We start from the raw sequence: 23,474 nt of genomic DNA, 5'->3' as shown, positions 1-23,474 counted from the left end.
TCATAGAAATCAAAAAACAAACAAAATATTTTTACTTTAATGATGTAGCAGATTTGATTCGTATGGTTCTCTTCTTCCTTTCGGTCGCCAGAACCTTGCCGAGTGGCTTTATAGTAAGTTTTGGTGCCATACCTTCTTTACGTGATAAAAGAATTCTTTGAGTTGCCCTAACAGAAGGCAATTCTCTTTCTTGAGCAGTTTTTGTGTTATAACCGGTTTGTATCAGGATCTGATTCTTATTTGCTGTTGGACCCTGATTCTTCATTGTTTCATATAGATGTTCAAGTTTCTTAACCCTTGCAATGTATGGTACTTCTTCAACATCTTTCTGTCTTTTCAAAACATCTAATTGTTGTGTAACCTTTTTTTGCAAAACTTCCAATTCTTTATCTTGCTTTTCTATTAGTGTTTTCTTTTGGAAGTTCATTTCAATCATTGCTCTTTTCTGTGCCTGTTCTGTATCATTCTTTTCAACAGCTTTAGCCATTCTCTTATATTCTTTCGCTCTATCAAATAATTTAGTCATTACCATAGATCTTTCTTGTGCTTTGAGTTGCAATAAATATGGTGATGGTTTTGAAAATCTTCTCAAAAAATCTTCATTATTCCATAAAGCTTCAAAATCATCCAGTTCTTGTTGTTGTCTTTCTCCAAGCTCTAGAATTCTGTCTTTCATTATTTGTTCAGCATCTTTGATTTTGTCATCCCAGTCTTGAAGAAACATTTTGTGATCATTCCTTGCTGATTCTAATTTCTCTTGCAAAATATCGAGCTGTTCATGTCTGTATTGTTCTGTTTTCTGTTTATCAACAGCTTCGGTCATTTTACGGGAAAGATCATCATATTCAGCAGCTTTTGTGTAATCTTGATTAGCAATGGCAGCTTCTCTCTCTTGGCAAATTCGACTTGCAACTCTACGTTGAGAATGTGGTGAATTTGGAATTCGTCCTGTTTGGGAAAATTCCTGAACAGCTTCTTCTGAGGCAGCACTGCTTATATTTGAAAGTCTTTCAAGTGGAAGACGAGAAATATGTGGTCTCTGATGTTGTCTATTATTAGTTTTAGCTTCATTTTGCTCAGTTTCAGCATTATTTCTTCCAGAATTTTGACTTCTTTGAGAGTTAACACTTCTTGAAGAATCCTGTTGAGAGTTAACACTTCTTGACGAGCCTTGTTGAGAATTATGACTTCGTGCAGAGTCTTGTTGCATGCTGTGATTTGAGTTTTGTGATGCATTTGAATTCTGTCGAGACTTTTTAGTAATTTTTATTCCTTTTTCGCCGTAAAGTTTCTCTTCAACTGCTTCTGTGAGTGTTGGAATTTCAACTGACTTTGAATCATCATCTTCGTCATCATTGAATATATGGAACTGAGGTTCAGATATTTGCATTGAAAGAGGAATATGAATTGTTTCTTCGGCAGGTAGTTCTGTTTGATTAGATGCTTCAGCGTAGTTGTGTAATTCCTCCTCTTCCATATCTTCCTCTTCATCATCTGAAAATGCAATAGCTTCAAATGTTGATCTTGCTGATTTCTTTAATTCATCAGACTCGCATGGAGGCTGGGCTGGCACATCAAGGTGTGAGTTCTCATTAGATTGTGGAGAAACAGGATGAAACTCTTCAGGAGGAATTTCTGGGGAAATTGATAAAGGAGGTTGAAGAGTTTCTGCGCTTTCTTCTCTAGTGACATTATGAACAACTTCTTCTGGCTTTTCTTTCTGTTCCTCAACAGTTTCAGGCTTTGGTGGTGGAGCTGGTTCTGGTTCGGGCGATTTTGAAATTTCAAATGCTTCAGAGAGTAGTAATTTAATGTTATCTGTAGGCATAGAGAATGGAATAGCATCAAATGAAGATCTTCTAAGAAGATCAACTGAATTATCTTGAGTTTTTGGTTGATTATCTTGTTTTTCTTTTGAATTAGTCTCGTTGGCAGGTGACATTGTAGGCGAAACCATATGTTTTGGTTCTCCACTTGGCTCTGGTTCATCCATAAGTATTGGCTGTGGTTTTCCATCTTGATTTGGAGGTAGTGAAAAAGAAACTATAGAACCTAGTCGAGATTTTATCGGCTCAGCAACGCTTGGCCGGGGAGAATGTTCAACAAGCGGTGGATTTATATCATCTTGTTTTTGTTCTGTTGGAATTGCAATTGGTTGAACAATTTCTTGTTTCATTTCATTTTCGACAGGCGAATCTTGCGCTTTTACTTCCTCTTGTTTCGGTTGTGGCTCTTCTGGCTGAGTTTTTTGCGGCTCGCCATTTTCAGCCATCACAACAACAAAATTTTAAATCAATAATATACGTTAAAAATTTCATGAACTTTCTCAAGAACACATTTTATAGTTCACTGCTTTTCTTTGTTAACATTTATTATATACATGTCGAATACAATCATATCACAGTCTTATTTTACATAAATAATGAAATTTAATTCTTATTGAATGATTTTTCATAAACAATACATGAAATGACAATATAGACAAAATTTCTTGCTTGATTACACCCAGGGGGAGCAATATCTATCCAAAAATTACGAAAAATATATGTGCAATTTTCTCGGTGAACTTGATCAAAAGTAAACTATTCAATCTTAAATTTTGTCAGAAAAAATTGTTTGCCATAATTTTCAAATCATGGAAATCAATCATGACGCATTTATACAACATATAAAAGACGTAAATACGACAACATATGGGACTATTATTCACGATGAAGACACATTAAACTATTTTCTTGAAGAATTTGATACAAATAAAAATTTAGAGCTTCGTTTTCTTGCATACTGCTTGAAATTCAAGTGTGTAAGCTTTGAAAACTATGCCGAAGAACTATATCAGAAAATTATCAACTACGAAGATTTTTCAAGAAGTTTACTTGGAGATTCTTACAATGAACCACTAAAAGTTTTAAGCCAAGATATATCTAAGGTTATTGCAGCCGATGAACCTCGCGGATACAACTTTTTCATTGAAATTTGTCACACATTTGGTGTTCAGCTTCTTGATGAAGAATACGGACATCTTTCAACTAAAAGAATTCATTCCGTTATTGGACTTATTTATCCAGAACTTTCATACACTCAAGGCTACGACAGATATACTTTAATGTGCTTTGGCTTAGCATTGAAGATAGTTCAATCACTAGGAATAGATAACCATTACGCAGAAGGCTTATGCTTCGACTTGGTTGTTAAATTTATACAAATTGCAAATATTAATGAAATTTTGGAAAATCCACACGGCCAAGAAATGTTTACAGAGATAGACAATTCAATTCAATCAATTAGTCCAAAACTCTACGATAATTTGAAAGAATACAGCATATCTTCTTTATATTTTGCCATAAGTTGGCGACTACTGTTCTTTACACACGTACATCCAATTTTGAATGTTTTAATAATATGGGATAGGTTTTTACTCCATTCTATACCAAGTCGTAATATTAATAACTATTTTGTTTCATTGGCTTTAGCTCATATAAAGCAAGTTGTTGCTACTCTTGATGAAAACAATTTAGGCAATTCTGTAGTTGAAAATATCCAATCTTTTACAGATTATGATTTGTCAGCGATAATAACAGACGCTGAACAATTCTTCCACCAGAAAATTGAACAAGATGAAGAAGAGCATAGTCCAAGTGCTACTGATGCTTTATTGTCCATTGCAGGCTTTGCATTTGACGTTTTAAAGGCCACAACTAAATTAGCTACTAGAACCGTTCTTAAGATTAGTGTTATGACAATCCAACATGCTCTTAACATCGGAAGTCCAGAAGAACATAATCATATTCCTCACACAATTTCACCTCAAAATATTGAGTCTCCTAACGACTTTGTACGAGAAGTACTTTTCTATCTTAATGATCTGTATGACTAAATCTTTTATACATTGTTTTTCTGTCTATAATTTTCATTTTTTTAAATTTATTTTAATTTAAAGTAGAGACATTAATTCCGATGACTTATGTATTTGATATCTACATGCAAATTTGACTAAAATACCAAAAATTGTATAACAAATTCAACATCTGTGTTAATGCTTTGGATATGCATGTCGCAATTTAAAAATATGGCTATTATCCTAACCATAATATATTTTTTCTGTTTACAGTTTGAGATTACCTGATTATTGAAATCTTAAGTGAATACTTTAAAATTGAATGAACACCAATTCCAAAATAGGCAGAACGGAACTCCAATGCATTCAAAAATTTGTAAACGAATATAATTTTTATTCATCAACATATCGAGGATCAAATTGTAAAGAGAAATGCAAAAATATAAGTTCGCTTGACAAACATAATGAGAAAATATTCTCCTTCTTCTTCATTTTGGTCATTCAATTGAGTTTTATAAAAGCTTGGACATTTTTTATAATATGTGTATTTAAATGTCGGAAAGGCATACATCGAACTGATGCTATCTGTGGTTGAGTTTTCAAAGGTTACAGTACCTGAAACAGTTCTAAATATGAAATCGACTTTATTCTTAAAAATACAACAATAACTCATAAAAAGATCAGTGTTAGAATATATCAATTGACCTGCGTTAGCTTTGTTTCTTAGATAATTGCAAAAATTAATTTTAAATATTGATGGATATGTTGAATTGCAAGAGTGATGGTTAAAATTACCTGTCGATTGGTTGTTCTCAACAACATTTACATAGGTAATAAATGAATCAGAGATAATTGATTGAACATCATAACCTCCTAAATCTTTTTTGATTCGATTTTGCGTAACATTGAATTCATTCATTATACAAAAACCATTTACCATGACAGTTGTAATTCTACAGTTTTCTTCTAAACTGCCGCAGTTACAAACTGAAGTTTCATTTGCATGATTTTTGAAATTTGGCTGAGCCGAAACATACAACCAAAAAGATGTTCCTTCTCCAGTACTTGTTGAGTTGAAGTATGAATTTTTAGCTTGAACGAATTCACCTTTGTCAAAAAAGTATAATGAGCCTCCAAAGTGTGTAGAGGAACATGAATTGAATATATTTGTTGTGACATATGCTTTAGCATCATTATTATTTGTTGTAATTCCAACAGCACCTTTTGAATGTAATTTTAAGAAAAAAACAGCTTGAAATAAAGTATTTTAAGTTACTTTGCCTTGAAAATTCAGTGCCATTTTTAATATGGGCTTCATCATATGTTGATCCTGGGAATACATCTTCCCAGGACCCTGATACACAAATTCTGACATTACATATCAATAATTTTGTTCACAATTTTGATTTGGAAAAATTGTCAAAACGGTTATCAACTATTAATATTTCTATGGAGATATCCAATTTATCGTTGAACAAGATCCACTTGAAGAATCTAACTATGCCATGGATTGCAAACAGATATTTCGTTTTCTTTGTGTTTGTTCTTTGAAAAGTCCTGATCCTAGAGATTTTCTGATACAAATTCAGAGAATGATCAATTGATCAATTTCAATTGAAATGCTCTTGTTTAGGAAGTTTTTATTATAAACTAGTTACCAGCAGGTACCAAATTACATTGAAAGAGAGAGGGATTTTTTTTGTTTCATATCAAAACGTGACAATGCTGAAGCGAAGGAAAATTCTTCTGAAAAGGAAGAATATTCTTTTAATGGCTTCGTTAATTTTAACATTCTCATTTATCTCATTTGCATGTGCAATGGTTTATTCCAAACACTTCATTGGCGAAGATAATTATAGCAATAAATGTATTATCAAAGATGGTAAATGCCATTTTACTATCAAAGACGTAGACAACAAATTAACATTCTTTATTCCTGTCATGGCAGCAAATGCTAGCGGATCTCTTCGAAAATTTTGTAATGTTAGCGACAAAATGACCTGTGCATTACCTCTATTCTTCAATGGATCACAAAAAATCTATATAAAGCACGAAAATACAATTGTACGCACTTTAAACGCACATTACACTCACGGCCAGTTTGAATGCTTTGGACCTGATACATGGGATCGTAGATTATGCAGATTTGCAAACTTATCCTTCGCACACGATAAGTTTTTCTTCTTCCCTCCATATGATATCAAATGGGCTTCTCCAATCATGATTGCTTCCTGCCGTGCTCTCCCGATTGCACCATGGGAAGGATCTGTATACATGAATAACTACAAAGGACCTCCATATGAAAACCTTTCTTACCGTCCAGGAAAATATATGTATAATCACCCTGGATATCTTACATATTCATTGTGGCACGGTATGATTGAACAGACAATACCTTTATGGCAGACATGGTACACATATATGAATCGAGATCCAGATACTGTTTGGCTTGTCAAACGCGGACTTCTTCAAAGTGTCAGATATTCAGATATAGCAATGTTTATGAGTCCTGCGGAAGTTCTTGAAGAATGGGCCACTTACGAAGAAGTTTTTATGGGAATGACAAAAGTAATTGACACAAAATGGCACATTCCGAAAGAAAGAGAGAAAAATCCGCCTAAATATCAGTTAGAATGGTTTAACTTCGAAAATATTACAGATTGGAAAGTTCTCAAACAATTATTTTGGAAAAGATACAATCCTCCAACATTTCCACAAAATAAGCCATTAGTTTTATTCATTAGGAGAGCTTCTAAGCGTAAAATAGTCAACCAACAAGAAGCATACGAGAGATTAGTCAAAGAATTCCCTCAAGTCAATATAACGCTCATAGAACCAGAATGGTACGAATACGAAGAGCAAATGGGTCTGTTCGAAGCTGCTGATGTAGTTATAGCAGCCCATGGAATGGCCCTTTGCCAAGTTCTTTGGATGAAACCAGGAAAAAGTGTCATTGAAATTTTCCCATACGGAATTGAAGCGAGAGACTGGTACAAATACCTTTCATTACTCAATGGACTTCATCACCAGTACTATGCCCCAACGTTCAACCGCTTTGAGGAAGAGAACAAGAAGGATAAAAGGTTATGGGAATGTATGCAAGAAGAACCACTCAAATATGACTGTTTGGACAAAACCCTTTTCACTGATGCATGGGTTGATATAGACCAACTCGTTGTAATGACTAGAAAAGCATTAATAGATGCAGGTGTGAAATTATAATTTTTGTTATTTTTTTTATCATGTATTTTAAAATAAATGTTCGTGTATATGCATTGATATCTGGTATTTTTGAATTCTTCACCGATTATTTATTATTAATTCCTTACGGGTGGTTCGCAGATTACTGGGATTTTTGTTGATTGATGTGAAAAAGTGACAAATCTTTATGCGTAATAAAAGTTTTAGTATTAAATTTTTCGATTTGTTACATTTTTATAAAGGAGCGGTGAATTTTAAATAAGGGTTTCGTTTTGCGAAAAAAACGTACAATACGCAATTTCGCTAAAAAAACATTTAGCTAGCAATTTCGACATTTGACTCCACTCAAGAGGTCACTTTTTTAATTTTGCGGTATCATATTTTTGGAAAATCTTTATGAATATTATATAAAAAGTCTCTTTAATATCTATATTTCATATTTTTATCGATTTTTAAAGTTTTTGCGAAAAGTATTCAATTATTTTTGCTATTTGGTCGGGGAAATGTCAGATTTGCGACATTTTCTGATATGATATTCAGATTCTACGTTGATAATAATGCTTATAGAACCCTCTTGCTATTGTGTCAAAATTGCGAAACCGATAGCAAAAATATCTCGCAATATCAAAATTGAGATATTGAGTGAATTATGCATTATAGAGATTAAAAATCTGATTTGTGAAAACATCTCATCAGTTTCTAGCTAATTCAAAAATCTTTACTATCTTATTCGATTAAAATGAAAAGGGAATAGTTTCATTATGCTTTAAATGACAGCCTTATAATATAATCATAGTTTTCGCTCAATATGCAGCATTTTTTTTTCGAAATCTATGGTCAATGTCCTAAATACTGATTGCTTTGCATTCATATCTCTTACATTTTCTATACCCACATCACTATTCATTGCTATTCCTATCTTTTTCATTTTTGTTTGTTTCTCATAATTTCTCAAAAAACATGATAACTTGATATTTGTAAATATCATACTTTATAACGTAAATAAGAACTTGACCTATTAAGAAAAGCAGTAATGAAAAGAAAATCTGAAATTCATAAAAATTACAAGTTTCTGATGACAATTAGCTTAATTAAACCAGGTACAAGATTATATAATTGTATTTTCTATCCAATTATCCATATAATATCTTATCCAGAAAAAATAACTTGATCAATACCAAATGATTTTTTAACTAGTAAATAAAGTATTTTCTTTACACACACATTGTATATCATAGTTTTTTTTTGGTTTCGCAAAACATCCAAAAACAAATATGCTATAAAAGTGACAATTTTAGCAAAACGAAACCCTTATTTTAAATATGTATTGAAAAAGTGTCACTGTAATGCATAACATTGGTCAATATGTCCTAACTGATTTTGTAGATTCAGGATCATTCGGTGACGTGTATAAATGCAAAAATATATTTACCAATCAAATATACGCTTGCAAGATTGTGGATCTTCATATTAAGGATGATCCAAAATTCCTTCAAAATTTCAAAAATGAACTTCGGATACATTCACAAATGGCACATCCCGGAATCATTCGGCTCATTGATGTTCATATTGATTCACAATTTATTTATATTATCATGGAATATTCCGACAGCGGAAATCTTGAGCAGCTTGTTCAAGCCAACGGCGGCATAGATGAATCAGAAGCAGTTTTATATTTCAAGCAAATTATGTCGGCAATTTCTTATATTCACGAAAGAGGTGTTGCGCATAGAGATGTAACACTGAAAAATATTTTAGTTTCAGCTAATGGGTCTGCAAAGCTTTCTGACTTTGGTCTTTGCAAACACCAACCCGAAAATTCTTATTTGACAACTACATGCGGGACTTTTGTATACGTTCCACCCGAAATTCTTGAAGAACAGATGTATGATGGTCTTAAAGCAGATATATGGTCTGCAGGTATTTGTTTATATGCAATGACCTGCAATCATCTGCCATGGACAGTAGATGACTCTATTCCCCCAGAAAAAGTATGGGAAGAAACACAAAATCAAATATGCAGTGGGGAAATCCAATACGATGATAAACAATGCGAATTACTTAGAGATTTACTTTCCCAGATGCTACAGGTCAATCCAGAATTTCGACCTGATGCAGATGAGATATTAGCTCATCCTTGGCTAGCGGGTGCAGCCGATTACCAGCTGCCGGATGTACCTGAACCTGATGCAAACTTGATTAATCTTGTTAATTCTCTTATTAATAATTTGGATAAATAAAATGTGGTTTGAATATATAGTTGATTAACCAATTATGTTCAATTTTTCATCATGTAAAATCGCAATGGTTACATTCTTATGAATGATAAAAAAAACTCTCATTTCAAGAAATCAAATAAATTTCTGCAGTAAATTAAAAAAGAGTAACAATTATTCTTAAATTATAAGAAAAGCATCATTCTTTCGAAGAATTTTTTTCGCGTCATCAACATATTTTTTTCTAAATATTGATTGTTAAGAAGCGTATATGTAGAAAAATTGGCAATTTTTCATTCATGAACAAAGTTTGGTAATAACTCACAGATTCATCTTGATAAATATTCTCAATTGGAATCTGGATGGAAATTATGAGAAATGAAAATTAAAAAAAATCATTATTTCTATATTTTTAAATGCACTCAATCTCGATAAAATTGAAAACATTCATCCCGATTCCATATATAGACAAAAGAAAAATTATTCAAAATTGATAAAATTTTCGATTCTCAAGAAATTGAGATACAATTATTTGTATGTAATTCATTTCCATGATTTTCATAGAGAAAGCATGGTTTCAAAAATATTTCATAGATTTAATTTTTTTTTTTGGTAGAGATTTTCCGATAGGGATATCTATAATAAATCAAATAACCTAGAAAATATAAGATATCAAATTTTGATAACTTTTAAATATATTAGTTCACCATCAATTTTAAGTATAAATTCAGTGTTCAAATTATAACCAATAGATGTATTAGATGAGATAAATCTTAAATATTATTTTTATAAATGGATTATAACATTTTTGAGGTCCTTTAGATTTCATATATACACAAATTTATAAAAACCATATGTTCTTGTGTATCTATCTCATTCAAGTTTCATTTTGAGCTGAATACTTATGATTCTTTCTTTGGAGCAAATTTTTTACAAAAAAGTTATTTTTCACATACAAAAATTCAATTTATTTATTATCTAGACATTATAGAAATGAATCAATTATATAGTAATGATACCATAGAACAATGGCATGTTTTTTGGGATTTCTTTTTAAGGTACATGTATGCTCAGGTGGCAAATTGGCCGGAGTTGACCCTTAAGATCTTTCACTTCCTGATTATGTAAAGGTACAGACACTTTTTTTCTGACCGGATTTAAGCCATATACTCAAGAGCATATTCAATGTATATCACGATTTTAAAAGAATTTTCAAAATCGTGAATTGAATAGAATCATTTTGTTAGAATAAAATTCAAAATTTTGCAAAGTCGGAATTTGGCATTCTTTGACACAATTTATTTTTGTATGGCCTCAACAAGCAGAATTGAATTCACCAAATCATTACATATTGTTGAAATTTGGCCTTTTGAATATGATTTATAGAAAAATTTGATAATCACATATTCAATGGTACGGACAATGTTAACTTTAAATTCTAAAAAATCAAGGGGCATTTGTTAGCTTCACAACTCGTAATGCCCTTTGAACATTACCATTGATATCATCACTGAGAGGTTCGATTTTTGGAATTTGATTTGGGTACAGTGTCACTTTTATTTTGTAATTGCAGCTTCCTTCGCATTTGTAAACGATTGAATATGAATGTTCGGTGCCGGATGAATCAATTTTGTGAAATTTATAGGGAGGACTAATATAATATTGTGTGTAAACGTTTTTATCGCAATCTCTGAGTTGAATTGTGCAAGCACGCTTTAAATAATTCCATACGTGCTTTCTTAAATTTTTTGAATAATTTGGAAAGTGTAAATTTAAAAATTGATTCAGAAATTCATGCTTATTCGTAGCATCTTTTTGATATATGATAGCTGCTCCATTCAATTCATCGATCTGAGGCTGAGAAAAATGAAAAGTACGAGGAGGCATATGATTGTCAAAATTTTATAAGTTATATAATAGTGATCTGCACTATTAAGAGGAGTTTTTTCATTACTATTTTTTTCAGATTTCTTTACTTTTTCTGAAATTTAATTATAATTGGATGTTATACTTCAATTCCTTAGTTGATAATAAAAGAACATAATATATGATCTTTGTTTCATTATTTAATTTTGTTCTATGTCCTTTATTTGACGAGAAAAATGAAAATTGTTTTCGAAAAACTCCAAAAAAATTAGAGAAAACCGAATTTGTCTTGAAAAATTAATGATATTAAGCTCATTTTTGAAATTTTTTAAAAATTTTGGTGATTATTCACAATGTCAAAATTGAAATTTTCTAAGAAGGATGCAAATCTCATAATTTAAGGAAACAATTCATATATTTTGAAGGTGTGGAATAAAATTTTAGGCATTTACGATATTATTTTAGAAATTAAACTGATATATGAGAAAATCTAAATTTAGCAATTCTGTCACTTTTTTAAAATGGATAATATTCTTCCATTTATTGTGAAAATTCTTTCCCAACCATTCTCTAAAGAAGAATTTAATCAATTTATGGATGCAATCTGGGAGATTAAAGAAGATCAAACTGCTGAGGTCTTATTTCATATATGCAATCAGTTTTCATATCTTCAATTTTTTAATAATTTACCATCAAGTTATATTCAAACCGATAATGAATTCGAATTCATTGGATTTTTATGCAATGATCAAAGAATTCTAGACGAATTTATAAATTCCTCATTTCTCAATAACTTTTCGTTTAATTTATTCTACAAATTTGACACTAATATTCAGAATGGAATAATTCAATCGTTTAATTCACAAATAAAAGAAGAATCAGACAAATTCAAAATAATAAATCTAATTATTAACGAAATACCAAAAAATTGCGTGATATCCGAAATACTATTATCATTTATAAATACACACAGGGAGTTTTTGCTTCCATCAAGAGCTGCGGAAATTTTTATAAACGTTATTTCAAATCTTAGTGATGAGACAAGTTACAATGAAGAAAACGTTATTAATATTTACAATATGTTTACGAGAGAATGTGACAAATTACTAATTGAAAATGAAAAATCAATACAAGAAATATTTTCAAACAAACAGGCAATATCAAAGAAAATTCATTTAATGGGTTATACGATTCTCAGGTCAGATTACAAAACGGTTATTTTAGAGCGCCTTTTCGCGGAATTTGGAAATACAAATGCAGATTTGTTAGCTAATCTAATACTCACGAATTGTATTTGGAAAAGCGATATTCTGCAATACGTTTTGGAAAACTTTGAGCCATCTCAAGTAACAAATAAATTACTTTTATTCAGAATTTCTAATAAATTCTCAGTTTCAATGCACACATTAAGTATCCATCGTTTTGTAAACAAGATACTCGAGATTTCAATCAAGATTTACTTTACAGACGAAAGTTTGCAAAACGAAAGATTAGAATTCGTTATCAAAACAATTTTAGATACAAAAGAAGAATATTTAGAATACGTACCAAAAGAACTAATTGAAAGATTAAAAATTACAGCAATGAAGATGAAATAAGCAAATTATAATGATATAATTTTTTAATATGAATAAATATTTGAGTGGAAATAAATCATATAAAGAATGAGGAACTTGATAAGTGCTTGTGATCAGACAAATCTGTTTTTCAATAAGACATCTTAGAAAAAAAATTGTAATTTGACTATTTCAATATCATAAACACATTTCTATTGTTATAAAAGTCTTAAGTGCTTGTGATCAGACAAATCTGTTTTTCAATAAGACATCTTAGAAAAAAAATTGTAATTTGACTATTTCAATATCATAAACACATTTCTATTGTTATAAAAGTCTTAAGTGCTTGTGATCAGACAAATCTGTTTTTCAATAAGACATCTTAGAAAAAAAATTGTAATTTGACTATTTCAATATCATAAACACATTTCTATTGTTATAAAAGTCTTAAGTGCTTGTGGTCAGACAAATCTGTTTTTCAATAAGACATCTTAGAAAAAAAATTGTAATTTGACTATTTCAATATCATAAACACATTTCTATTGTTATAAAAGTCTTAAGTGCTTGTGGTCAGACAAATCTGTTTTTCAATAAGACATCTTAGAAAAAAAATTGTAATTTGACTATTTCAATATCATAAACACATTTCTATTGTTATAAAAGTCTTAAGTGCTTGTGATCAGACAAATCTGTTTTTCAATAAGACATCTTAGAAACAAACTTACTTAATTTTTGTTTATTCTATCATTCCCTTACTAAATAAATCTTTAACTTTCCTTCTAGTTCTATTTATCTATTCATCATCAATTTATGTTTGTTAACTTTTTTTCATATATATTTTTTCTGAATACCTACTGTAATATATTTTTCATTTATTATTTATTCAATTGCTTTTCAATTTATTTTCAAAACCTTATTCAAATTTATTTTATCATTAATATATTTTTATATTATAAATTTATTTACAACTTATTAAAACATGTTATTACGTTATTAATTTTTACTTTTTCATTTTTATACCCTTTTCAATTTTCTTCTCAAATTTTCAATGCTTCTCAAATATTTCTCCATTCAAATATATCTTTACTAAAAATTTCTTTTTAAAAATCACAAATTCACTTATATTCTTATACGAATCAATCTGTATCTTATTACCAAACTTCACAAACACATCTAACTATTCAAATCATTTCAAATTTAAAATCATATAAATTAATATTATGAATATCCTGTTCTTTTTCCGAATACCTTTTATTCCCACATTTCAATATATCTCTAAGTATGCAATAGTACCGATAAAACATTAATATCCCTGATATTTATAAAAATGTAATATCTGATCTTTTGATGATTATCGGTATCATATATGTTTATTAGTATTACCATATCTATTATTACATACACTAACAGTATATGACATTTGCACTTTTATTAAACCCAAATTCAAAAGAATCTTTTTGCAATTTCGTCCAATATGAAATTAAATCCAATGAAACATACACAACATTCTCCTATATCTTCTGTAGTTGCATATTATATATTCAAACGATTTTTAAATAATGTTTCTATCAAATGTGTAGTGATTCCGTCCCGATTAAAAATTGAGTACTTTCATCCCGATTTATCGAGATAAAATTGAATACTTTTATCCCGATTTCCCGATCAATTCCGATGCCGCCTGGACACACATTTACATTAATTTTATTCGCATCGTTTTTGCAGTAGACAAATTGCCATTCAAATCCGAAAAATTCGAGAGTGCTTCAATCGTTTTCGGTTTCTTCTCAAAAATTTGAACTATAAATAACTCTTAAAATGATCTTAAATATTAAGCTTAATAATAAGATAAAAACGTTCTGAAAATCCATAAATCTTCCTTCAAAAGTTGCATAAAAATTTTATTATAATTAAAACCAAACTTTATATAAATCATTTAACAATCTGTAACCCAATAATCGGCTTAAACGGTTAGACTTGGAACACAGGTTTTTTATTGCTACCAGCGAATCGTGTTTTCTAAAATATATTATTATTCTATTGCTTTTTGCAACAATTTCAATTGTAAACACTTTTCAATTGTTAATTTTCAAATCCCAATTTAAGAAAGACTCATGCATGTATTGTATTTTCAATCAAATTATATAATGAAATCTTTCAAAATTCAATGCATTTTCAAAAAATCCTCAATAAATACAAAATTATTTTTATGCTCCATATAAAAACTATATAAACCCAAAACAAATGCAATACGATATTTCCACTCAAATCTCAAAATTATTTCTAAAGACTTATTCGACCATCTTCTAAAAATTATCTCACCCGCGGTTTTTTAACACAATTTACAGGATGTCTGAACAAGCTACATCCAGTCCTGCTAATGCTGAAGGTAAACAAGAACAAAACCAGCAGCATCAGACAGGAGCTAATTTGGACCAAAACAACCAAGTTGAGGCCCAAAACCAGAACAATCAAACTCAATCAGCTACAGGAGCCAATAACGATGCTAACGAAGAGATGTCCATAGAGGATAGAATCTTCGAGCTCGAAATTCTTTCCGCAAATGGCGATAAAAATGCAGAGATTGAACGCCTTCGCCAGCTACAGGCTGAAGAAAAGAGACGCGCTATTGAAGAAAAGCGCTTGGCTGAGAAAAAGAAAGCTGAAGAAGAGAAGGAGAAGCTTTTGCAAGATCAGAAAGAACAAAAATTACGTGAAGAGCAACGCAAGAAAGAACAACTTCGTATCAACAAAGAACAGAAACTCGAGCGTAAGAAACAGCAGGAGATGAAAGAGGCTAACAAGAAGCAGCAACAAAATTCTAAACCGGCCAAACCGGTAAAAGAAGAAAAGAAGCCCGAACCTCAAGAAGAGGTTCCAGCCCCTGTTACAGAAGAGAAGAAGCACGAGGAAGCTCCTATCTCCGAGGCTGAAGAGAAGAGAAGGGCAGCAGAGCGTCTTCTCCTTGAAGAATTCGAAAAAGACCAGTTGCTCGAGCAGCAAAAGCGTGAACAAGCCAAGAAGCGTAACCAAGCTCCTAAGCAACAAGAAAAGTCAAATGTTCTAGATGCAAAATCTCTTCAACAGCAAAAGCAGCAGGAAGAGAAGCTTCGTAAGGAGCAAGAACAGAAGCGCCTTGAAGCAGAGCGTAAGGCTAAAGCTGAAAAGGAAGCCCAGGAAAGGAAATTAGCTGCAGAACAACAAGCTCCAAAGATCGAACAAACTACAAAGCCTGCTAACAATCAGCGCAGTGGTCATCAACCAGCTAGAGGTCCTCGTTCTCCAGCTAGACCAAGACAACAAAATCAACAAGAAAATCCAAGGAAGGAAAACAAGAGACAAAATGGTCGTCGTGGTAAGAGAGATAATGCTCAAAATAACGAATTACTTCAACAGCAACCACAAGCTGCACTTCCTCAAATGCAGGCCCAAGTCATGCAGCCACAAGACATGACATTCTCATCATTCTCACCATTCAACAGTGCTGTACAAGAGTCCCTCGAATCTCAGCGCCGTGAAGCAGAGGAAGCTGAGAAGAAGGAAGAGCAAAAACGCTTAGAGAAAATTGCTAAGCAAAGAGAAGAAGAAGAGAAACGCCGCAAGGAAGAGGAAGAAAAGGCCGCTGCCGAGCGCGAGAAACAAGAAAGAATTGCTAAACAGCGCGCAATTGAAGCCGAAAACTCAAGAAAGAAGAAGGAAGCTCAATACTTGAAGGACCAAGCCAAGTTTCAGGAAAGACTGAAGAGAAAGGCTGAAAAGGAGGCTGCAAAGAAGAACAAGTCAGGCGCAAAGTCTCCAAAGAAGGAAGAAAAGCCAGTCGAGCAAGCTCCAGTCGTTCAAGAAGAAGTTAAGGCTCCAGTTCCAGAAGAAGAAACAGCTAACCAGAAGGAATTGCAACAGAAGCTTGAAGAAGAAAGAAAGGCCGAACAAGAGAGAAAGGAAGAAGCAGAATTCATCAGAGCTGCTTTAGAAATCAAGCCAAAAAACGTTACACCAGAACAAAAGGCATTCCTCGAAGCTTACGACAAGGAACAAGCCGAAAAACTTGCTCAGGAAGAAGCCAGAAAGAAGGCTGAAATCGAAGCTGCCACACGCGAACTCCATCGCCAAGAGGAACTCAAGCGCCAGGCAGAAGAGGAAGAAGCCAGAAGAAGACAAGAAGCTGAAAAGGCCGAACAAGAAAAGAAGCGCCAGGCAGAACTTGCCAAGCGCAAAGGTGCTAAGGTCGCAACAGTTAAGGCTGAACAAGACAACGCTAAGATCGAGCAAGACTACCTCACAAGACTAAAGGCCCAGCAAGAAAAGGCTGAAGAGGACGCTAAGAAGGCAGAAGAAGAGGCCAGGAAGAAGGCTGAAGAGGATGCTAAGCGTGCTGAAGAAGAGAAGCGCTTAGCCGCCATCAGAGCCGAAGAAGAGAAGAAGCGTGCCGAAGAAGAAGCCGAAGAAGCTCGCAAGAACCGCATTCTCGAGAACGAAAAATTCCAAGCTCGTATCCAAGAAGAGCGTCGCGAGAAAGAACGCAAACGCCAAGAAGAGATCAAACGTCGCGAAGAAGCACGTCTTGCCAAGATTGCTGCTGCTCAGGAAGAGTTGAGAAAGGAGAATGAAGAACTCATCCAGAAGCGTGCTCAGGAAGAAGCTCGCTTAGCTGCTGAAGCCGCTCGCAAGCAGAAGGCTGAAGAGAAGCGCCTCGAAAAGGAGCGCAAGGCAGCTGAGAAGAAGGCAGCCAAGCAGAAGAAGGAGAAGAAAGAAAAGAAGCCAGAAGTTAAGAAGGTTGAACAAGTCAAGGAGGAAAAGGTCGAACAAGTAGATCCAGAACTCCAGAAGAAGCTCGAAGAGCAGAAGAAGAGAGAACAAGAACGCCGTGAGGAAGCAGATTTCATCAAGTCTATCAAGGAATTCAACCCAGAAAAGCTCACAGAAGAACAGATTAAGTTCCTCGAGGAGTACGAGAAGGAAGAAGCTGAGAAGCAAGCCGAAGAAGAAGCTCGCAAGAAGGCCGAGCAAGAGGCAATCACAGCTGAACTTATCCGCCAAGAGAAGGAACGCGAGGCTCAAATCCGCGAAGTCGAAGACGCCGAAGTCATTAGAAAGCGCCAGGAAGAGCTCGCCAAGAGATCTGGCAAGACTGAAGCTCAGATTCGCATCGAAGAGAAGGTCCGCTTAGAGCAGGAACTCCTCAGAAAGAGCCGCGAAGCTCAAGAGAGAGCTGAAGCCGAAGAAAAGGCAAGAAAGGAAGCCGAGAGAAAGCGCATCCAGGAAGAAAAGAAGCAAGCCGAAGAAGCAAGAAAGAGAAAGGCTGCTGAAGAGGCAAAGATCAAGGCCGAACAGGATAAGAAGAAGGCCGAAGAAGATGCAAAGAAGGCAGAAGAAGAGGCCAGGAAGAAGGCTGAAGAGGATGCTAAGCGTGCTGAAGAAGAGAAGCGCTTAGCCGCCATCAGAGCCGAAGAAGAGAAGAAGCGTGCCGAAGAAGAAGCCGAAGAAGCTCGCAAGAACCGCATTCTCGAGAACGAAAAATTCCAAGCTCGTATCCAAGAAGAGCGTCGCGAGAAAGAACGCAAACGCCAAGAAGAGATCAAACGTCGCGAAGAAGCACGTCTTGCTAAGATTGCTGCTGCTCAGGAAGAACAGAGAAGACTTGAGGAGGAAGCCAAGAAGAACCAAGCTGCCACTCAACAGTCTACACAGGTTTCCAACAGAAAGCTTCGTGAAGAGCAGAAGCGCCTCGAGAAGCAGAAGAAGCGCGAAGAGAAACTCGCAGCTAAGAAGGCCAAGGAAGAGAAGCAGCGCAAGGAAGAAGAAGAGAAGGCCCTCAAGGAGCAGCAAGCCAAGCAGGAAGAAGCCGATCGCAAGGCTAAAGCTCAGCAAGAAGAGGAAGAGCGCCAGAAGGCTCTCAAGGAAGAACAGCGCCGTATTAATGAAGAGCGCCAGAAGCAGAGAGCTTTAGAATTCGAGAAGCAGCTCATCGAGCACCTCGGCATTGATAACAAGGATGGCAAGTACAAGATCACAGAAAACACAGATCTTGCTGAAGTCCAGAAGCAAATGAAGGCCGAAGAAGAGATCGATGCACGCGTCCAGAAGGAAATTCAAGAAGCCAAGGACGAAAGAGATGCTAAGATCGAGAAGGCAAACAAGGATGTCCACGAGAAGCAATCTCAGAACAGCGCACTCATCGCTGAAGAGAAGAAGATCATCGCCGACATCAAGGCTGCAAACAAGAAGGCCAAGGAAGAGCAGAAGCGCATGCAGTTCCGTATGGAGGAAGAACGCTTCCGCCGTATGGAAGAGCAGAAGCGTAGACAGGCCGAGAACGAAGCAAAGAAGGCTGAAGCCCAGAAGGAACAGCAGAAGCGCAACCAGCAAGAGCGCGAACAGCTTGATGAACTCAAGTTCACACAAGACATGATCGACGCTCTCAAGGAAGCACGGAAGGAAGTTCCTCAGAACCTTCTTGACGACATCGCCCGTATCAACAAGGAGATCGAGGCAAGAAAGGCAGAGCAGGCCAAGGCCGACGAAGAAGCCAAGCAAGCTGCTGAGAGAGAAGCCGCCGAGTTGAAGGCAGAAGAGGAAGAGAAACTCGCTGCTTTGAAGAAGGCTGAAGAAGAAAGCGAAGTCTCCAAGCTCAACAAGCAAAAGGCTGAACACGTCGAACTCATGAAGAAGGCTGAAGACGATCTCAACGCAACAATCGCTGCATCCGAAGCTGCTAAGAAGGAAGCAGAAGATACTTGCGAAGAGAAGATCAAGCAGATTCTCGCAAAGGCCGAAGCCGAGAAGAAGGCACTCGAAGAAAACAGAGTTGCCAACGAAGAGAAGCGTGTCAAGGAAGCCGAAGAGAAGGCAAAGGCTGAAGAGGAAGCCAAGCGCCTTGCTGAAATCAAGCGCGAAGAGGAAAGAATCGCTGCCCTCAAGCGCCAGGAAGAGCAAATGCGTGCTGAACAGAAGCGCAAGGAAGAAGAGAGAAAGGCTGCTGAAAGAAAGGCCGAACAGGAAAGAATCAACAGAGAAAATCTCGAGAAACTCCGTATCGAAGAGGCCAAGCGCCAGGAAAGAGAGGCCAGAATGGAAGCCAAGAGAAAGGCCGCAGCTTTAGCCCAGAAGGAACGCGAAGAAGAGAAGCGCCGCAGGAAGGCTGAAATCGAAGCCAAGAGAAAGCAAGCTCAGAAGAAGGCTGAAGAAGAGCAGAAACTCAAGGCAAACAAGGCTAACGAAGCCGAGGAAGCTAGAGCCAAGCTCACAAAGGAGGATAAGAAGCGCATTGCTGAAGAAAAGAAGCAACAGCTTGAGGACGACATCGAGAACCAATTCAAGGAACTCGCAGCCAAGCTCAACATGGAGCTCCCAGAGGACGAAGTCCAAGAGAAGGAGATCCAGGCAACACTCAAGGAGCGCTCTGTTCCAACAGACCTCTTAGAGGGAAGTGCTGTCGATGTCGAGGAAGTTAAAGCTCCACAGAAGACAGAAGCTCCAACACAGGCTGAAATCGAGCAACAAGCAGCCGAAGAGGAAGCCGAGAAGAAGCGCAAGGAAGAGGCTGAACAACGCCGCCAGGAAAGACTCGCACGCGAAGCCGAGAAACAGGCAAGAAAGCAGGCAGAGCGCGAGAAGAGAAAGGCTCAATTAGAAGAGAAGAAGGCTCGTGCTGAGAAGAAGCGCCAGGAAGAAGAAGCTAAGCGCATGGCAATCAAGGCCGAGGAAGACAAGAAGAAGGCTGCTGAAGAGGCAAAGAAGAAGGCTGAAGAAGACAAGTTGAAGGCCGAACAAGAAAAGAAGCGCCAGGAGGAAGAAGCCAAGAAACTTGCTGAAGAAGAGAAGATGATGGCAGAACTCAAGGCACAACAACCAGCCAAACTAGTCGAAGAACAGAAACCAGCTGAACAACCAAAGGTTGAAGAGCAAAAGCCAGTCGAACAGCCAAAGGCTGAAGAACAGAAACCAGCTGTTGACGAGAAACAAGCAGAGAAGGACAGAAAGGTCCAGGAGAGACAGGCAAAGCGCCAGGCCAAGAAGGAGAAACAACAAAAGGACAACAAAAAGCGCCAGCAACAACAGCAACAAAAGAAGGCCGAAGAACAGAAGCCAGCTGCTGCCAAGGAAGAAGCCAAACCTGTCGACGCCAAGGAAGAACAGAAGAGAATTGCCGAAGAAAGGAAGGCTGAAGAAGAGAAGTGTCTTGAGGAAGAGTTCGCTCAACCATTAGTTGAGCCAAAGTTCCCATCAAAGAAGCAACAGCCAGCACCACAGCCAAAGCAGCAACCACCACAGCCAAAGAAGAAGGAATTCACAGAAGAAGAAAGGAAGGCTCACCAGGCAGAACTTGACAGAAAGTTCCAGGAGAGACAGGCAAAGCGCCAGGCCAAGGAAGAAGAGAAGCAGAAGCAAAAGGAAGCCAAGGAACAAGCCAAGCGTCTCGCTGCCCAGAAGAAGGCTGAGGAAGAAAAGAAGCAGGCAGAACTCGAGAAGAAGCTCTCAGAGTCACTTCAACAGGCTGCTCAATCCGAAGCCCAGAAGCAGACAGAACAGCAAGCTGCTCCAGAAGTTTCCGAAGAAGAACAATTCCTTATCGAACTTGTCAAGGACTTCATCACAAGTGAAGCCGCTGTTTTCGAGCGCGCCAAGCAGGAATCCCAGCATGTTGTCAAGCTTGAGGAGGAGATCATCTCCAACGAAAAGCGTGCTCAGATGGAAGCAGAAAGAGCCGAGAAGAAGAGAATTGCTGAGCAGAAGGCCGCTGAAAAGAGAGCCAAGAAGGAACAGAAGAAGATCCAGCAGTTGAAGAGACTCGAAGAGGCTGTCAAGAAGGAAATCGAAAACTCTAACAACAAGACACCAAAGAACACAAAGGAAGAGCAGAGAAAGCACGAAGAAGAGTTGAAGGCCCAGCAAGAGAAGGAAGCCGAGAAAGAGTTCATCAAGTCATTGATGGATCAACAGAAGGAGAACGAGCTCAGAGAGAAGGAAGCCAAGGAAGCTGCACAGAGAAAGGCTGAGGAAGAAGTCCGTAAAGCTGCCGAAGAAGAGAGAAAGCAGCGCGAAAACGCCGAAAACTTCAAGAAGCGCGAAGAGAAGAGACTCGCCAAGGAAGCTGCTGAAGCAAAGAAGAAGCAGCGCGAGGAGAAGAGGAAGGAAGAGGAAAGAAAGCGCGCTGAAGAAGAGAAGAAGAAGGCCGCAGAAAAGAAGGCAGAACAAGCTAATGTTTCAACAGGAAAGGTTAACAAGAAGGCAGAACAGCGCCGCATTGAGGAAGAAAGAAAGAGAGAACAAGAAGAAAAGATGTACGCAGCTCTCGAGCGTGCTATGGCTATGCAAGAAGCCAAGACACGTGATATCGATGCTGCAGACTTACAAGGAATGAACGACGATGCTGCTGCTGAAGACGATGATGATATTGTTGTTGTTTCAGCCAAGTCTGAACCAAAGAAGGCTGAAGCAGCTAAGCCAGCTCAACAAAAGAAGACTCAACAGAAAGCCGAGGAAGATGACGATGATGTTGTTGTCGTTCCAACCAAGGCCCAACAGAACAAGTCAGAAGTTGCCGCTAAGCCAGCTGAGCAGAAGAAGGCTGAACAAGCCAAGCCAGCTGAGCAGAAGAAGGTTGAACAAGCTAAGCCAGCTGAACAGAAGAAGGTTGAACAAGCTAAGCCAGCTGAGCAGAAGAAGGTTGAACAAGCCAAGCCAGCTGAACAGAAGAAGGCTGAACAAGCCAAGCCAGCTGAGCAGAAGAAGGCTGAACAAGCTAAGCCAGCTGAACAGAAGAAGGCTGAACAAGCCAAGCCAGCTGAACAGAAGAAGGCTGAACAAGCCAAGCCTGCTGAGCAGAAGAAGGTTGAACAAGCCAAGCCTGCTGAGCAGAAGCAAGCTCAACCAACTAAACCAGCCGAACAACCTAAGAAGGCTGAAGAGAAGAAGGTTGAACAAGCTAAACCAGCTGAACAGAAGAAGGTAGAAGAAAAGAAGGTTGAACAAGCTAAGCCAGCTGCTGAGCCGAAGAAGGCAGAGCAAGCTAAGCCAGCTGAACAACCAAAGAAGGTTGAAGAGAAGAAGGCTGAACCAGCTAAGCAAGCACAGCCAGCTAAGCCAGCCGAAGAAAAGAAGGCTGAAACAATCAAGCCAGCTGAACAACCAAAGAAGGCTGAGGAGAAGAAGGTTGAACAAGCTAAGCCAGCCGAAGAAAAGAAGGCTGAAGTAGAACAAGCTGATCGCAAGGCCAAGCGTGAGGAAGCCCTCAAGAACTACGAGAAGCAAAGAGAAGAACTCAAGAAGATGCGTGAGGCAGAGAAGGAGAAGATCCTTGCTGCAAACAAGGAAGAACTCCAGCAGATTCTCGCAGAACAGGCTGCACAGAGAAAGGCTAAGCGCGAAGCCGATCTTAAGCGCATTGCAGAACTTAAGGCAAAGCGCAACACTTCTAAGCCGCTTTCAGCTGAACGCCAGAAGAGACTCGATGATGCCAGACAGAAGACAAGTACTGCAATTCAAGAGCTCCTCAACTCTGGAATCTTCGCCCATTAAAAGGCAACTTTAAAGCTACGTTGAATAAACTTACAGATTTCATGCATTAGAAATTAACTAATATATATATATAATTTTTTTTATAATACTATTATCATTCTTCAAGATATTTAACATTCCAATTATTTCTTGAAAGTCAAGAGTATCCAAATTTTTGAATCGAAAACGAACTCTCTAAATGTAAAGACAATGTTGAGTCGTTCTTGAAAAATAAAATTCAATTTCTTGTTTACATTTTGTAAATCTAAGAAATTGGATTCCGGTTATTGTATAATATCGGTA

General features: G+C 36.5%; 6 protein-coding genes across 6 annotated transcripts, besides 7 other annotated features; 5 read left to right on the top strand and 1 right to left on the bottom strand.

The window, feature by feature from the left end:
* Positions 1-31: 31 nt before the first annotated feature.
* On the bottom strand, positions 32-2,272 carry TVAGG3_1034130 (uncharacterized protein; the record flags this gene model as incomplete). Its single annotated transcript, XM_001316405.1, has 1 exon — positions 32-2,272. The coding sequence occupies one exon, from the start codon at positions 2,270-2,272 to the stop codon at positions 32-34; it is 2,241 nt and encodes a 746-aa protein (XP_001316440.1).
* Positions 2,273-2,635: 363 nt separating this feature from the next.
* On the top strand, positions 2,636-3,905 carry TVAGG3_1034120 (TBC domain-containing protein kinase-like protein family; the record flags this gene model as incomplete). The annotated part of the gene is made up of 1 exon (XM_001316404.2): positions 2,636-3,877. One exon carries the CDS (start codon positions 2,636-2,638, stop codon positions 3,875-3,877), a length of 1,242 nt encoding a protein of 413 aa, XP_001316439.1.
* Positions 3,906-5,563: 1,658 nt separating this feature from the next.
* Positions 5,564-7,210, top strand: TVAGG3_1034110 (protein of unknown function, DUF563 family; the record flags this gene model as incomplete). Its single annotated transcript, XM_001316403.1, has 1 exon — positions 5,609-7,060. The coding sequence occupies one exon, from the start codon at positions 5,609-5,611 to the stop codon at positions 7,058-7,060; it is 1,452 nt and encodes a 483-aa protein (XP_001316438.1).
* Positions 7,211-8,349: 1,139 nt separating this feature from the next.
* Positions 8,350-9,632, top strand: TVAGG3_1034100 (protein serine/threonine kinase protein; the record flags this gene model as incomplete). Its single annotated transcript, XM_001316402.2, has 1 exon — positions 8,635-9,279. One exon carries the CDS (start codon positions 8,635-8,637, stop codon positions 9,277-9,279), a length of 645 nt encoding a protein of 214 aa, XP_001316437.1.
* A 2,082-nt stretch (positions 9,633-11,714) lies between these two features.
* TVAGG3_1034090 (uncharacterized protein) lies at positions 11,715-12,719 on the top strand (the record flags this gene model as incomplete). The annotated part of the gene is made up of 1 exon (XM_001316401.2): positions 11,715-12,719. The coding sequence occupies one exon, from the start codon at positions 11,715-11,717 to the stop codon at positions 12,717-12,719; it is 1,005 nt and encodes a 334-aa protein (XP_001316436.2).
* Positions 12,720-12,798: 79 nt separating this feature from the next.
* Positions 12,799-12,856: a mobile genetic element.
* Positions 12,857-12,907: 51 nt separating this feature from the next.
* Positions 12,908-12,965: a mobile genetic element.
* Positions 12,966-13,016: 51 nt separating this feature from the next.
* Positions 13,017-13,074: a mobile genetic element.
* A 51-nt stretch (positions 13,075-13,125) lies between these two features.
* Positions 13,126-13,183: a mobile genetic element.
* A 51-nt stretch (positions 13,184-13,234) lies between these two features.
* Positions 13,235-13,292: a mobile genetic element.
* Positions 13,293-13,343: 51 nt separating this feature from the next.
* Positions 13,344-13,400: a mobile genetic element.
* Positions 13,401-14,284: 884 nt separating this feature from the next.
* Positions 14,285-14,365: a mobile genetic element.
* A 634-nt stretch (positions 14,366-14,999) lies between these two features.
* On the top strand, positions 15,000-23,253 carry TVAGG3_1034010 (uncharacterized protein; the record flags this gene model as incomplete). The annotated part of the gene is made up of 1 exon (XM_001316400.2): positions 15,024-23,192. The coding sequence occupies one exon, from the start codon at positions 15,024-15,026 to the stop codon at positions 23,190-23,192; it is 8,169 nt and encodes a 2,722-aa protein (XP_001316435.1).
* Positions 23,254-23,474: the final 221 nt, after the last annotated feature.

This window comes from Trichomonas vaginalis, chromosome I (assembly GCF_026262505.1).
Source record: "Trichomonas vaginalis G3 chromosome I, whole genome shotgun sequence".
Taxonomy (NCBI): Eukaryota; Parabasalia; order Trichomonadida; family Trichomonadidae; genus Trichomonas; species Trichomonas vaginalis.
The sequence above is the reverse complement of the archived record's forward strand: the minus strand, read 5'-3'. Positions and strand labels throughout refer to the sequence as shown.